A 15,454-nucleotide genomic window follows, 5' to 3' on the forward strand; every position below is an offset into this window, starting at 1 on the left:
CATAGGAAGGATGGAGCAGCCGGTGTAGCAGTGTTATGTGGGGATATCCAGGTCTCTTTCTGCAGACTGGCAATTTCAGAGCCCACCTTCCACCACTGTTTGAGACTCAGACAAATGAGAAGGGTACTGGAAATGGGACCTCTTCTCTGTGGATGAGAGCACTGACATCTGTAAGAGGTGACTACAGAGATGGGTTTGAGGCCCAAGTCTGCAGTCAACCAAAAGTGAGATTAAGATATGATTTCGGTCATTAGTTAGTTTTTTAGTCAAGGGTTAATTTTAACTTGATCAAAAGTACTTCCTTCCGGCTTCCCTAATAATGTCTAGAATGCTGCAAGGCTTGTGTCAGTATAATAACTTAATGGAGAAAACCCTAGCTTGCAGGGATTCTCATACTCCAAGGGGGCTTGAAAACAGGGGCCTTTAAAGTGGCCGGCTGATTCACCAGCTGATACTCAATAGCAGTTGAAACAGAACATGAGTCAATTTAGTGTTTGTTTTTTCTTCACATCCTAGCTGCCTTGACATCAGATTAATGTCTGGGATGCTCAGTCTGAGCTGCCTTGAATAATTCTTGATGGCTTTTTGGGATCAATATTTGGGTCATCTCTTGTGTTTGAGTGTCCTACATTACTCAATATGTCTAATGCTAACACTATGCCTAATAATTGAAAAATAGGGGTGAAAGAGCAGAGCATTGATTACTCTCACTTTTCAAGGGCTTGCCTTAGTGTTTTGTGACATGACTGCTCTTACATTTCTTACATGCTTAAAAATTAAAAAATGGGGTGGAAGAGCACATCATTATGCTAAAATTTATGACCAAAGGTTTCTCACACATCATCAAAAGTGTGCCTCTGAATATTGTTTTCGTAACTGCTCCTGCTCATCATCATTGTCACCCTCACAAAAAAAAAAAGGTTCTACTATGCCCGTTATTGGTTAATGTTATTTTAGCTTAGACATTTATACTTATGACATTATACTTGACATTTACACCCCACTCTTCCTCTAGGAAATGGACATTGATGAGATCTTGAGGCTAGCTGAAACTAGGGAAAGTGATCAAGGTTCCAGTGCCACAGATGAGCTCTTGTCCCAGTTTAAGGTATATTACCACATATATCTGGGTCTTGATCAAGTAAAGTATTTTGAAAGATAAAACTCTTTGCTCTGGTAGGTGGCTAACTTCACCATGGATGAGAGTACACCAGAGCTTGAGCAGAAGCCCATGCGGAACTGGGATGAGATAATTCCAGAAGATCAAAGGCGGCAGGTGGAGGAGGAGGAGAAGCAGAAGGAGATGGAGGACATTTACATGTTGCCCCGCAGCAGAAGCTCAAATAAAAGAGTAAGTTATCTGAAGTGTAAGCTTTCTCTTCCATATATACATTTTGACACACAGCACAATATACACTGCTCAAAAAATAAAAGGAACACTTAAGCAACACATCCTAGATCTGAGTGAATGAAATCTTATTAAATACTTTGTTCTTTACATAGTTGAATGTGCTAACAAAATCACACAAAAATTATCAATGAAAATCAAATTTATTAACCCATGGAGGTCTGGATTTGTAGTCACACTCAAAATTGAAGTGGAAAAACACACTACAGGCTGATCCAACTTTGATGTAATGTCCTTAAAACAAATCAAAATGAGGCTCAGTAGTGTGTGGCCTCCACGTGCCTGTATGACCTCCCTACAATGCCTGGGCGTGCTCTTGACGAGGTGGCGGATGGTCTCCTGAGGGATCTCCTCCCAGACCTGGACTAAAACATCTGTCAACTACTGGACAGTCTGTGGTGCAATGTGGCGTTGGTGGATGGAGCAAGACATGATGTCCCAGATGTGCTTGGATTCAGGTCTGGCGAACGGGCGGGCCAGTCCATAGCATCACTGCCTTCGTCTTGCAGGAACTGCTGACACACTCCAGCCACATGAGGTCTAGCATTGTCTTGCATTAAGAGGAACCCAGGGCCAACCGCACCGGCATATGGTCTCACAAGGCGTCTGATGATCTCATCACGGTACCTAATGGCAGTCAGGCTACCTCTGGCGAGCACATGGAGGGCTGTGCGACCCTCCAAAAAAATGCCACCCCACACCATTACTGACCCACTGCCAAACTGGTCCTGCTGGAGGATGTTGCAGGCAGCAGAACGTTCTCCACGGCATCTCCAGACTCTGTCACATGTGCGCAGTATGAACCTGCTTTCATCTGTGAAGAGCACAGGGCACCAGTGGCAAATTTGCCAATCTTGGTGTTCTCTGGCAAATGCCAAACATCCTGCCCGGTGTTGGGCTGTAAGCGCAACCCCCTCCTGTGGAAGTCGGGCCCTCATACCACCCTCACGGAGTCTGTTTCTGACTGTTTGAGCAGACACATGCACATTTGTGGCCTGCTGAAGGGTAATTTTGCAGGGCTCTGGCAGTGCTCCTCCTGTTCCTCCTTGCACAAAGGCGGAGGTAGCGGTCCTGCTGCGCCCTCCTTCGGCCTCCTCCACGTCTCCTTATGTACTGGCCTGTCTCCTGGTAGCATCTCCATGCTCTGGACACTATGCTGACAGACACAGCAAACCTCAGCTCGCATTGATGTGCAATGTGATCCTGGATGAGCTGCACTACCTGAGCCACTTGTGTGGGTTGTAGACTCCGTCTCATGCTACCACTAGAGTGAAAGCACCCCCAGCAACTTTTTGGTCAAAAGTGACCGAAACTTCAGCCAGAAAGCATAGAAACTGAGAAGTGGTTTGTGGTCACCACCTGCAGAACCACTCCTTTTATTGGTGGTGTCTTGTTAATTGCCTACAATTTCCACCTGTTGTCTATTCTATTTGCACAACAGCATGTGAAATTGATTGTCAATCAGTGTTTTTTCCTAAGTGAGCAGTTTGATTTCACAGAAGTGTGATTGACTTGGAGTTACATTGTGTTCCCTTTATTTTTTGAGCAGTGTTTATTCCACCTTTGAAGCAGGAAAAATGATCAAGCATAAGGATCTGAGTGACTTTGACAAGGGCCAAATTTGGATGGCTAGAAGACCGGGTCAGAGTATTTCCAAAATGACAGGGCTGGTTTTGTGTATCTGGTATTCAGTGGTTAGTACCTACCAAAAGTGATTGAAGGATGTACATTTGTTGACTACCAAACAGGCACTTTGATCCACTTAGGGAGAGAAGTGTATTCTGTGTTATCAAATCCCACAGGTCTACTAGTCAAGTCAGGTCAAGAAGATTTTATTGTCATTTCAACCATATATAGCTGACACAGTACACAGTGAAATGAGACAACATTTCTCCCGGACCATGGTGCTACGTAGAACAAAGACAGAGCTAAGACCTTAAGTAAGATAGTCCTAGCCACATAAAGTGAATCTGTGCAACCTGGTGCAAACTGTCTAAGACAAATCAATACAAGACATTACATAAAAGCAGCACTGACCAGTGTACATATTGTATGTTCTATAGTAAACAGAAGAGTTACTGGAATAAACACTTAATATAGTAGCAGCAGTTATGAGGTATTGTAATGTATTGTGCAAAACAGCAATTGACTGAAATTTGCAAGACAGCATGTGCAAAAAGCAATATCAGCATGTAAACAATTTGATATGGCTGGTGATAGGTACATGGATGTATATTGGAAGAGTATGTATGTTTTTGCAGGTCAGTGCAGTCCATACAGTTGAGTGTGCATGTGTGTGTTGTGTTCGGTACAGTTAAGTTCAGTTATTCAGGAGTCTGATGGCTTGTGGAAAGATGCCCAAATCTGGTCTTGAGGGCCCAAATGCTTCAATACCGGTGTGTGGGGTCATCCACAATGCTGTTGTCTTTGCAGATGCGGCATGTTGTATAAATGTCCATGATAGAGGGAAGAGAGACTCCAATGATCATCTCAGCTGTCCTCAATATCTGCTGTAGAGACACTGCTAGGCTTTCTTGGTGATGGAGCTGGTGTTGAGATGAGGTTCTCTGTTAGATGAGCACCAAAAAAAATTTGGTGCCCTTCACGATCTCTACAGAGGATCCGTCAATGTTCAGCGGAGAGTGGTTGCTCTGTGCTCATCTGAAGTCAACAACCATCTCTTTAGTTTGATCAACATTCAGAGACAGGTTGTTGGCTCTACAGCAGGCAGTTAACTGTTGCACTGTTGTCCTCTCTGTATGCTGACTCGTCAGTGATGATATTGTTCGATCTGTACATTGCTACGTAGTTGTTAGTCAGCAATTTGAACAGCAGCGGGCTGAGCATGCAGCCCTGAGAGGCTCCAGTGCTTATTGTGGTGGTGCTGGAGATGCTGTTCCTGATCCGGACTGACTGAGGTCTCCCAGGTAGGAAATCCAGGATCCAGGTGCAGAGTTAGGTGTTCAGTCCCAGCAGGCTAAGCTGCAGAGGGATGATTGTGTTGAATGCTGAACTAAAGTCTTTGAACAGCATTCGTACGTAAGTGTCTTTATTGTCCAGGTGGGTGAGGGCTAAATGAAGGGCGATACACAAACTGCAGGGGTTCCAGCGAGGGTAGTAACTGGGTCTCAGTCAGTGCACTCAAAGTAGTAAAAAGTACTTTTATTTATATTTTATTTAAAAAAGTAAATAAAATATCCTGCATCTAAACGTCACTAACGATGAACAGTAGCTAGAAACAAGAACAGAGTTCTCGCACCATACCGTGTTGATGTAAACACACACGCCACCACCGCGAGCCTTACCACCCATAGCTGTGTTTCTGTCACTAAACGAGGTGAGTCTGTTTAGCTGAATGGAAGCATCCTGAACTCTGTCGCTGAGCTATGTCTCCTTGAAAACGAAGAAGCCGCGGTTTCTAAACTCTCGCTGTGTAGTGTGTTCAAGTCAGATGTAGTCCAATTTATTGTCCAGCCAACATTTGAAAGTAGAATGGATGGGAGAGCTGGCCAGCTAGGGTTTATTTTTAGCCTAGCATGTGCACCTGCTTCCTCGAACACTGCATTCAATGTCCCCACTCCTGGTCACTGGTATCAGGCGATGCCAAGGACTGGAGGTTTGGTCTCCGTAGCCTTTCCAACACAACATCGTGCAGTTTGGTTATTGCACAATTTCTAAAAGGAAAAGCGGAAGTAGCACCATATTTTATCCGGAGTGGTCGCTGCGTGCTACTGCACGTGCTTGTGCCACTGAATAATTTATATGTATATAGCATTAATAAAAAGTTACTTGACAGATATCACCACCTCTAAATGTTGTTGCTGACCCCTTCATGCAACTGGATTCCCTAATGACAGTTAGGGTGAGGGTGAGCGGGACAAACAGGATTGGAAGGATCTTGGTCTGGCATGTCTTTATGCTAGATACCACATCAAATATTTAGAGGACTTGTGGGTATTATGCAGGTGTTATTGTTGATTGTTGCATGTGTAGTTTTTTCCATGTTATCTGACAAAACTGTTTGGTGGTTACACAGCAAGATTTTTTTAATACACATATTTCCTAAAATAATATGACCTATTTTGAGTATGTAAAAAAAATTAATTCTACTTTCTAGTTGGTTTCAACATGCTTCCACTTGCACTGTTTATCATTCTTCTCAGATACAGGCAAATGACAGTGACAGTGATATTGGCTCAAAGCTCAAATTGAAGAGCCACTCATCAGGTTCAGAGAGTGAGACAGATGAAAGTGAGGATGATAAGAAGCCCAAGCGGAGAGGCCGGCCACGTGCACGCAAAAACAATGTGGAGGGCTTCACAGATGCTGAGATTCGGAGGTAGCATTCAGTTACATTTCATCAAAACAGCACTGAGCATTTCAAACTGTCATTTAATGATAATGAAACTGAAATTCAGCTTTGTTTCAATAGGTTCATAAAAGCTTATAAGAAATTTGGCGCTCCACTTGACAGGTATTGCTATTTGTGTCACTAGTACAGAATTAAATGTTGCAAATATAAAATTTAAGCAAAATACATATTTTCATTCAATATTTTTTTTAAAAATGAGAAATATTACCTTTTTATATTTTAATGCTTGATTAGAAGTCTGTGGTTCTGATTGATTCTGTTGTTTCCAGGTTGGAGGCCATTGCACGTGACTCTGAACTAGTGGACAAATCCATAGCAGATTTAAAGAGACTCGGAGAGCTGGTGCATACCACTTGCATAGCTGCAGTACAGGAGCATGAAGAACAAATGAAGGAGAACCCCACTGAAGGTGTGTGAGTGAGAGAAAGAGAGCATGTGAGATCTATTAATTCCCATATAGAAAATAAACACAATCAGTACAGCAATATATATGGTAAAATGTAAGTATAACAAAAAAAATAAATTAAGAAAAAACAAGATAAAATTATGTAATGGAAAAAAAATGTAACCTTTACTCATTATCTTAAATGATCAAAAAGGAATATGTGTTCATTCATATGTTTTTTGCTGTTTGCTTTGTAGCTAAAGGGCCAGGAAAAAGGCGTGGCATTAACATCAAGATCTCTGGGGTTCAGGTAAATGCTAAATCCATCATCCAGCATGAGGAAGATTTTGAGCCTCTGCACAAGGCTGTGCCTTCTAATCCTGTTGAGAGGAGCAAGTATGTTCAAAATAAATAACTTTTTAACTTAACCATTTCCAATTTTATTTGTTTGAGGAATCTAAGTATAAGATTTATTTTTGTTTAAAAAAAAACACTGGGTAACATGTTGCAGCAGTAATTAACTGTTTCCTTTCTGTTTCTAGATTTCAGCTAAGCTGCCGTTTGAAGATGCCACACTTTGATGTAGAATGGGATGTGCAGGATGACACGCATCTGCTGTTGGGCATCTATGAGCATGGATATGGTAACTGGGACCAGATCAAAACTGATCCCGAGCTGAAACTTTTGGACAAGGTACAAGCAGCCTGGTTGTTACTCATAATCAAGTTATGATTATCTAACCTGACCTAATCTGCATGCCTAGATAATAATAAAAATACAGGATAAATATTTTGGTGTCTTAAGGCATGCTGCTAATATTACATCATGCCAGATCTAACTGCTGTTATGTGTAGATTCTTCCAGACAACCCTGACAAAAAGCCACAGGCAAAGCAGCTGCAAATGAGAGCCGATTACTTGTTGAAGGTCCTAAAGAAGGAACAGGAGAGTAAAGATGTATTCAAAGCAGAAGAAGAGGTGAGTGGTATTAGGCTTTGAACATTATTTGTGGCTTTATCTGTTTGGTGGAAACTAAGAGGCACCAGAGAAAGTAATTTTGTCTTCTCTGAAATTTTGATAGCAGTAAAAATATATTAAAATGGATCACATAGTGGTGAAGGTGTTGGACTACTGAACGAAAGGTTGAGAGTTCAAATCCCTTTTTCACCAAGCAAGGCCCTTAACCATCAGTTGCTCAATTGTATAAATTGAAAAATTGTAAATTCTAAGTCGCTTTGGATGACCAAGACCAAGTTAGTGGCACAAGCGCATTGTGAGTCTCCTTAGATTTTGCGGTAATCTTCTTGCTTGTTTTGAGTCTGTTCCTACAGAACAGTTTTACTTTAATATTGTACATCAACAGGAACTTTTTTATTTTATTCTCTGCCACTCTGACAAGGGAAGCTAAGAGGCACCAGAGGAAGTATTTTTGTCTACTCTGAAATTTTGATAGCAATAAAAATATATTAAAATGAATCACATCCTACAGATGCTTGATCATATTGTGAATTTGGAGACCAAGTCCACACTGACTCTTGTTTATAAAACTGTTCCTAAACAAAATATTGTCATAATTCTTCCTTTGAAGGCATGTCCACAGTGTCTTCTCCCAGATTTGTCTTTCTTGGCATAGGATGAGGTGTCCACAGTTTTCACTTCGCTGACTGTAGTAGTCAGTTGGAAATTGTTGCACAGACACTCACAAAGTTTACATTTCCATGTGGCTACCATTTTTTTAATTGATGACCAGGTTCTGGTGAGGCTGAAAGTATGCCACGCATTTCACTTCTGGTTAGAGGAAATTAAGAAAATTATTTAATAATACTCTCCAGTGTCACCCAAATTAAGGGTTCCATTTTCATCCTGGTTCATCTAAAGGTTTCTTGATCATATTGTCTCAGAGTGTTTTTCCTTGCCACTGTTGCCTCTAGCTTGCTTATTTCAGGGATAAATATAAATTTAAATTTGGTATTAGACTTTGTATCTCATCCTTCTGCTTTGATCATATTACATGAATATGATCAATTACATCATACATAGTTACATAATATATAACATGAAAACGGGATGTGGTAGTTTACTGGTGAATGTGTTGGACTACTGTCCGGAAGGTTGTGAGTTCAAATCCCTGGCTCACCAAGCTGCCACTGCTGGGCCCCTGAGCAAGGCCATTGACCATCAATTGCTCAATTGTATAAATTGAAAAGTTGTAAATTCTAAGTCGCTCTGGATGACCAAGACCAAGTTAGTGGCACGAATGGATTGTGAGGCTCGGAGTCTCTCCAGATTTGCAGTAATCTTCTTTCTCATTTTGAGTCTGTTCATAAAGAACAGTTTTACCTCATCGTCATACATCCGACAGGAACTTTTTGATATCATTCTACGCCATTCTGACAGTTTTATCACCAATCCTCGACTCACCCCAGAGACCTTCAGAACACCGGAGTCTACGCACTTTACCTGGTGGGGAAAAAGTGTTGTGGAGTTGGCGTCGAGATCATAAACAAAGGCGAGGGAAGCACAGAGGGATAAAAGCTAGGCTAATGCTTACACCACACTGGCTTTCCTTACCCAGCATATTCCTCGCTAATGTGCGGTCCCTGGTGAAAAAAATGGATATACGACTTACGGATTGTAATGCGATGATTTTCACTGAAACATGGCTTAATGGCGGCGTATCCAACAATGCTATCAAGCTAGTCGGATGCCACACACTCTGGGTATGCAGAACAAGAGACTAATCCAGTAAGACCAGGGGTGGAAGATTGTGCATTTATATTAACAAAACCTGGTAACTTAAAATGGTTGTTAAAACCATTTTTAATGGAATTTTTTTGCTTCTCAGGCTACTTGTGGCTCTCACATGGACATTGATATTTACACCTCCTCTGTGCTGGTTTATATCAACACCACAATTGACAGTGTTACATCCCAGAAACAGATCACCACGTACCCAATTCGGAAGCGATGGATAAACAAGTAGACATGGCTCCTGCTGCAGGCCCGTAACTCTGCCTTCACATCAGGTGATGCACAGGCCTACAGCACATCCAGAGCAAACCTGAAGAGGGGCATCAAAAAAGGCCAAGCTAAAGGTAGAGAAACACTGACTATAAGCTAGCAACTTGCCCCATTGACCACAGATGTCTCATTCCTTAATGAGTTAAATGACGAGTTTTATGCTTGCTTCATCAGTAACAACAGAGAGACGGCCACTAAAACCAGACCCTCTGAAACCCACCAACCCCTCACACTCACCTTCGCTGACGTCTCTGCTGCACTGAGCAGGACCAATGCTTGCAAGGCTGCTGAACCATATGGAATCCCTGGGCTTAGAATATTTGCAGAACAGCTCGACTGTGACTGTGCCAACGTGCTTCAAATCCACCTCCATTGTTCCAGTTCCGAAACACTCAAACCCGATGTGCCTGAAGGACTACTGCCCAATAGCACTCACACCCATTATTATGAAGTGCTTTGAGCAACTGGTCCTGGCACACCTAAAGAACTGCCTTCCACCCACATTGGACCCACATCAGTTTCCCTAGGGCAGCAATATAGCATGTATTCTCCTCAGCGCTGCACTCTGTGCTCACACACCTGGACAATAACAACACACATGCACGAATGCTGTTTGTGGACATTTGCTCAGCATTTAATACATCATCCCTTCCAAGTTAATCACCAAACTTTGGGATCTCGGCATCAACATCCCTCTGTCACTGGATTATGGACTTTCTGACCAAAAGACCCTCCAGCATGTCAGGTCAGGCCACATCTGTCCTGCCACCATCACCCTTTACTTGGGTGTACCACAGGGCTGCGTACTGAGTCCATTCATGTATTCCCCCTTTACTCATGACTGCAGGCCTGTGCATGAATCTAATTCTATAAGCAGGTTTGCTGATTACACCACCATGATTAGGCTCATCACCAGCAACAATGAGACAGCCTATAGGGAAGAGGTACAGCATCTGGCCACATGGTGTGCTGACAACAACCTGCTTCTTAACCCAAGCAAAATAAAGGAGCTCTTCATGGACTTCAGGAGGGAGAGAGGAAACAAGCAAGCCCCCATCCACATTAATGCTTTCACTGTTGAACGTGTCAACAGCTTCATGTTCCTGGGGATCCATATCTCTGAGGACCTGTCCTGGACCGCTAACACCTCCAGCCTGGTCAAGAAAGGTCACCAGGACCTGTTCTTCTTGAGGACACTGAAGAGACATCACCCGTCTTCATCCATCCTGGTGACCTTTTATTGCTGTTCAACTGAGAGCATTCTGACCAGCTGTGTCACTGTCTGGTATGGGAAGTGTTTTTGCCACAGACTGCAAGGCACTGCAATGGGTGATTAAAACTGCCCAGTGCATCACAGGAACTTTACTTCCAGCCATTGAGGATGTCCAAATAAACGCTGTCTGTGTCGAGCTTGCAGCATTCTTTAAGATTCCTGTCAACCTGCCCATAGACTGTTTGTCCCTCTTCCCTCCTTTCTTCATTTACAGAATTTGGCCGACGCCCTTATCCAGAGCAACATACATAAGTGCTTAAATCTCTAACATTGGATACATTAATGCTGTCTCACTAGGTTACATACTTAAGATACCATGAGTTTAAAAACGTTACAATGAAAAAATGTCAAAGGTTGTGTTTTTTTTTTCTTTTCTTTTTTATAAATGCAAAGGATCGGGAAAGAAGTTCTAGTTGAAGTGTTTCCTGAATAATTAGGTCTTCAACCGGCGTTTGAAAATAGAATGTGATTCGGTTGTCCGGACCCCTAGGGGAAGTTCATTCGACCACCTTGTTGCCAGAACAGAGAAGAGTCTTGTAGTATACTTGCCTCTTACCCTGAGAGATGGTGGAACCAGTCAAGCAGTGCTGGTAGATCGGAGGGTGCGGGGTGCAGTGCGAGGAGTGATGAGGGCTTTGAGGTAAGAGGGAGCTGGTCCATTTTGGGCTTTGTAGGCCAGCATCAGTGTTTTGAATCTGGTGCATGCAGCTACCGCAAGCCAGTGGAGGGATCGCAGCAGCGGTGTGGTATGCGAGAACTTTGGCAGGTTGAAAACAAGCCGGGCAGCTGCATTTTGGATCATTTGCAGAGGACAAATTGCATTCATAAGTAGACCTGCCAGCAGTGCGTTGCAGTAATCCAATCTTGAAATGACAAGAGACTGATCAAGTACCTGAGCAGCCTGTGTGGACAAAAATGGCCGAATCCCTCTAATGTTGTAGAGAAGAAACCGACATGAGCGAGTCAAATTAGCAACATGAGAGGAAAAGGACAGTTGATTGTCCATGGTTACCCCAAGGTTGTGAGCTGTTTCTGAAGGGGAGATCAGATCGCTGTGCAGGGATATAGCAAGATCATGACCTGGGGATAAATCACCAGTTCAGCAGATCAGTTTTGCTAGGATTGAGCTTTAACTGATGGGCAGTCATCCATGATGATATTTCTGCCAGACATGCTGAGATCTGATCAGAAGCTGTGGTATCTGAGGGTGGGAAAGAGAAGATAAGTTGTGTATCATCAGCATAGCAGTGGTAAGAGAACCCATGTGAGGAAATAACTTCACCAAGAGAGTGAGTATACAGGGAGAAAAGAAGAGGACCAAGTACTGAGCTCTGTGGGACACCAGTGGAGAGTCTGCGTGAAGCAGATGTCTCTCCCCTCCATGTTACCTGATATGAGCGTCCTTCCAGGTAGGAAACGAACCATTCCCAAGCTGATCCGCAAATCCTGGTCTGGAGCATAGTGGAAGGGAGTGGATCCAATGGGCAGGTGCTAGGATTGCAAAACTGCTGCTACAGTTGAGAAATGCGACAGTGAAGTAGTGGGGGAATCCATACTGTGAGATGTAAATGCAGTCGGGGCTGAAGTGAAGGTCCGGCAGATTTCCTCAATCTTCTCCTGGTAGAAAGAAGCAAAGTCTTCTGCAGTCAGGGAGGATGAAGAAGGTGGAGCCGGGGGGGTTGAGCAGAGAAGAGATGATGTGCAATTTCCGAGGGTCATGTGATGAAGCTTCAAGCTTGTCAGAAGACACATCTGAGGAGAACTTGGCAAGGAGTATTTGGTAAGAATCAAGATCTGCATCAAGTTGTGATTTCTTCCACTTTGTCTCTGATGATCTTAGCGCTCTCCGATTGTTGTGCAGCGCATCTGAAAGCCAAGGAGCAGAACAAGAAGTTTTCTTGGGTTTAGTGAACATAGGGAAGAGAAAGTCCATAGTTGAGGAAAGAGATAAGAGGAAAGTATCTGTAGCTGAGTCCAATTGTAGTGAGGAAAAAGACTCAGGATCAGTAAGAGAAGAACGAGTGCCAGAAGCTACAGAAGAGGGGGAGACACAGGGAAGGTTGCGGAAGGGTAAGAGCGAGGGGGTGAGAGGTAGTTTTAGGTATGATAGGGTGAGAGGTGGTGAAGGATACCAGGTGATGATCGGAGACATGTAGTGGGGTAGCAGTCATGTATGTAGCTGGAGAACGACGGGTGAAAACCCGTGTGGGGATCTTGCTGTTGAGTGTCAGGGCGAATGAGTCGAGAAGAATCAGGAGGGAAGGAGATTGAAGCTTGTCAGAGGGGAGGTTGAAATCACCAAGCACTGCTTCAGGAGCCTCTGGGAAAAGAGCTGTCTCCTTACTGAACTCTGCCTCCCAGTGCCAACCCCTGTATATTGTCAATAGCACCTGTATATTATGTCAATATAATATATAACACCCTGTATATTATGTCTATAGAACCCAAACTGTATATCTTGTCCAGCCTATTCATCTGTATATCTTGTTCATACTGTACATCATGCACTTGCTTATTGCACTTAGATGTCAAGCTGCATTTTATTGCCATGTACTTGTACATGTGTAATAACAATAAAGTTGAATCTAATCTAATGCCAAAATGGCAGAAAGTTAATTGTAAATGTATGAAAAATGCAGCACTGCATGAAAAAATACAGTTCCATGCTACATGCAAACATGAATTCATATACTACATGCAGAAAAACACTACAAGCAAAATGGTCAAAAGGAACACCACATAGCTTTCATTTCAAGGACCAGTTTCAGTTAGCTGGTGGGAGCTGGTTTGGACTGATTGATGGCTTCTTCGTGAGCACCATTGTTCTGCCATTTTCTCTCCCTGGTGTCATGACTCGTTAGTGTTACAATGTCTCAGGTGTGAATGGGGAGCAGGTGTGTAGAATTTGGTGTTATCGCTGCGGCTGCATGAGTTCTGCCTGCACTGAGGAGCTACAGTTAATTGAGGGAACTGTGAATGCCAACATGTACTGTGACATAGTGAAGCAGAGCATGATCCCCTCCCATTGGAGACTGGGCCTCAGGGCAGTATTCCAACATGATAACGACCCCAAACACACCCACAGGACGACCATTGCCTTGCTAAAGAAGCTGAGGGCAAAGGTGATGGACTGGCCAAGCATGTTTTCAGTCCTAAACCCTATTGAGCGTCTGTGGGGTATCCTCAAATGGAAGGTGCAGGAGCGCAAGATATCTAACATCCACCAGCTCCATGATGTCATCATGGAGGAGTGGAAGAGGACTCCTGTGGCAACCTGCGATGCTCTGGTGAACTCCATGCCCAAGAGGGTTAAGGCAGTGCTGGAAAATAATGTTGGCCACACAAAATATTGACACTTTGGGCAATTTGACATTCTCACTTTTGTGGCCAGCGGTTTAGATATTAATGGCTACGTGTTGAGTTATTTTGAGGGGACAGCAAATTTACATTGTTATACAAGCTGTACACTTACTACTTTACATTGTAGCACAGCGTAATTTCTTCAGTGTTGTCACATGAAAAGATATAAAATATATACAAAAATGTGAGGGGTGTACTCACATCTGTGCGATACTGTATATAATAAAAAAAGACCTTTTATCAGGTTTTAAACACCAAATCTAATAGAAAATGTAGTGATGGTACTCAGTAACAGTCTGTTATGAAATTTGAGACTCAATTCCTGATAGACTGGGAATTTTTTTCATTTTTAATGCTGAACTATGCTTGAGCAGCTTGACAGAAAAAAAATGTCTTAGTTCTAAAAATGTCAACATTTTAGTGCACAAAATGTCGTGTTTTTAGATTTATTTATAACACAAATAATAAAATTTGTTAGTTGTAATGTTACTAATTTGTTACTTATTTGTTACAAAAACAGCTGGATTTATGGCAATTCTAACAGGAATTCCTCCTTAAGAATCCATCAAGAGTCCATCAATTTGTTTGTACAATGTAGTATTGTTATGCTTATTTTTACCAGGTAAAGAAGAGAAAACCTAGAGTAAAAAAGGACAAGATCCGAAAAGAAGAACTGGTCAGTGAAATCTCCTCTCCTCATCTTTCTGAACATACTTCAGAGGAAGGTGAAGTAAAGGTATGTTCCCCTATGCAGGCAGCATATCAAACCAGAAGTGCAAACAAAACATTCTAATGTGTAGTGCACAATTTGAAGAGCAGTTGCTATTAAGTTTGTCTACCAGTTTGTTAAAGAAAATATTAAATTAAAAAATTTGTTTGCATGAGTTCCAGGATGAAAAAGCTGAAAAAAACCCCACAAAGAAGAAACAGAAGAAGGACAACAAAGAGAACAAAGAGAAGCAGGGCTCTGTGAAGAAAGACAAAGAGGGGGACAAGGACAAAAAACGCACAAAGCTCAGGAAAGAAAAGGTTTTCAGCTGTTCCTGAGTTGTTTTTACACATACAGTTGTGCTCAAATGTTTGCATGCTTGCGAGATGTGCACCCCCCCCCCCTTTTTAAAAAGAAATCATGAGTCAGAAGGCAAAACGAATTTATTTGATTTCTTATAGGACTAGCAATCAAATAAAGCATAACAAAAAAGAAAATAAGGAAATAATCCATGTTCAAAAGTTTGAATACTTTTTGTTCTAAATATCATCTATTGAACCCCTTTAGCATCAGTGATGGCATGCATGTCTTTTGTAATAGTTGGGCATGAGGTCCTTAATTCTCTCAGGTGGTATAGCTGCCCAGTCTTCTTGGCAAAACGCCCCCAGTTTCTGTAAATTTTTTGGTTGTCTTGCACAAAATGCACATTTGAGATCTCAAAGTGGCTCAGTGATATTGAGTGAACATGTGACACTGAACCTTCATAGTGTTTATGGTTGTGACTATAAAGTTTTATTTTGGTCTGAAAACTCCAAATGACTCCAGAAGCTGTAAGGCCTGTCTGTGCTGCCTGGTATACTGAAGGCTGGCCTTTTTGTGGCATGGGTACAGTAATGGCTTTGTCCTGGCACCTCGATTATGCAGGTC

At 42.5% G+C, this 15,454-nt stretch overlaps 1 protein-coding gene across 3 annotated transcripts in view; it reads left to right on the top strand.

The window, feature by feature from the left end:
* Positions 1 to 15,454, top strand: part of chd2 (chromodomain helicase DNA binding protein 2) — a 75,640-nt gene that overhangs the window by 53,496 nt on the left and 6,690 nt on the right. For 2 of the 3 annotated variants that reach the window (XM_060877731.1, XM_060877729.1), the window contains 10 exons: positions 1,016 to 1,108; positions 1,181 to 1,351; positions 5,572 to 5,747; positions 5,841 to 5,882; positions 6,050 to 6,189; positions 6,423 to 6,561; positions 6,708 to 6,858; positions 7,020 to 7,142; positions 14,441 to 14,554; positions 14,704 to 14,847. In XM_060877731.1, coding sequence (XP_060733714.1) covers positions 1,016 to 1,108; positions 1,181 to 1,351; positions 5,572 to 5,747; positions 5,841 to 5,882; positions 6,050 to 6,189; positions 6,423 to 6,561; positions 6,708 to 6,858; positions 7,020 to 7,142; positions 14,441 to 14,554; positions 14,704 to 14,847 — 1,293 coding nt within the window. The remainder of the gene's footprint in view (positions 1 to 1,015; positions 1,109 to 1,180; positions 1,352 to 5,571; positions 5,748 to 5,840; positions 5,883 to 6,049; positions 6,190 to 6,422; positions 6,562 to 6,707; positions 6,859 to 7,019; positions 7,143 to 14,440; positions 14,555 to 14,703; positions 14,848 to 15,454) is intronic. The other variant, XM_060877730.1, reaches the window with a different exon arrangement.

The sequence above is a fragment of the Tachysurus vachellii genome, chromosome 9 (genome assembly GCF_030014155.1).
Source record: "Tachysurus vachellii isolate PV-2020 chromosome 9, HZAU_Pvac_v1, whole genome shotgun sequence".
In the NCBI taxonomy this organism is placed as follows: Eukaryota; Metazoa; Chordata; class Actinopteri; order Siluriformes; family Bagridae; genus Tachysurus; species Tachysurus vachellii.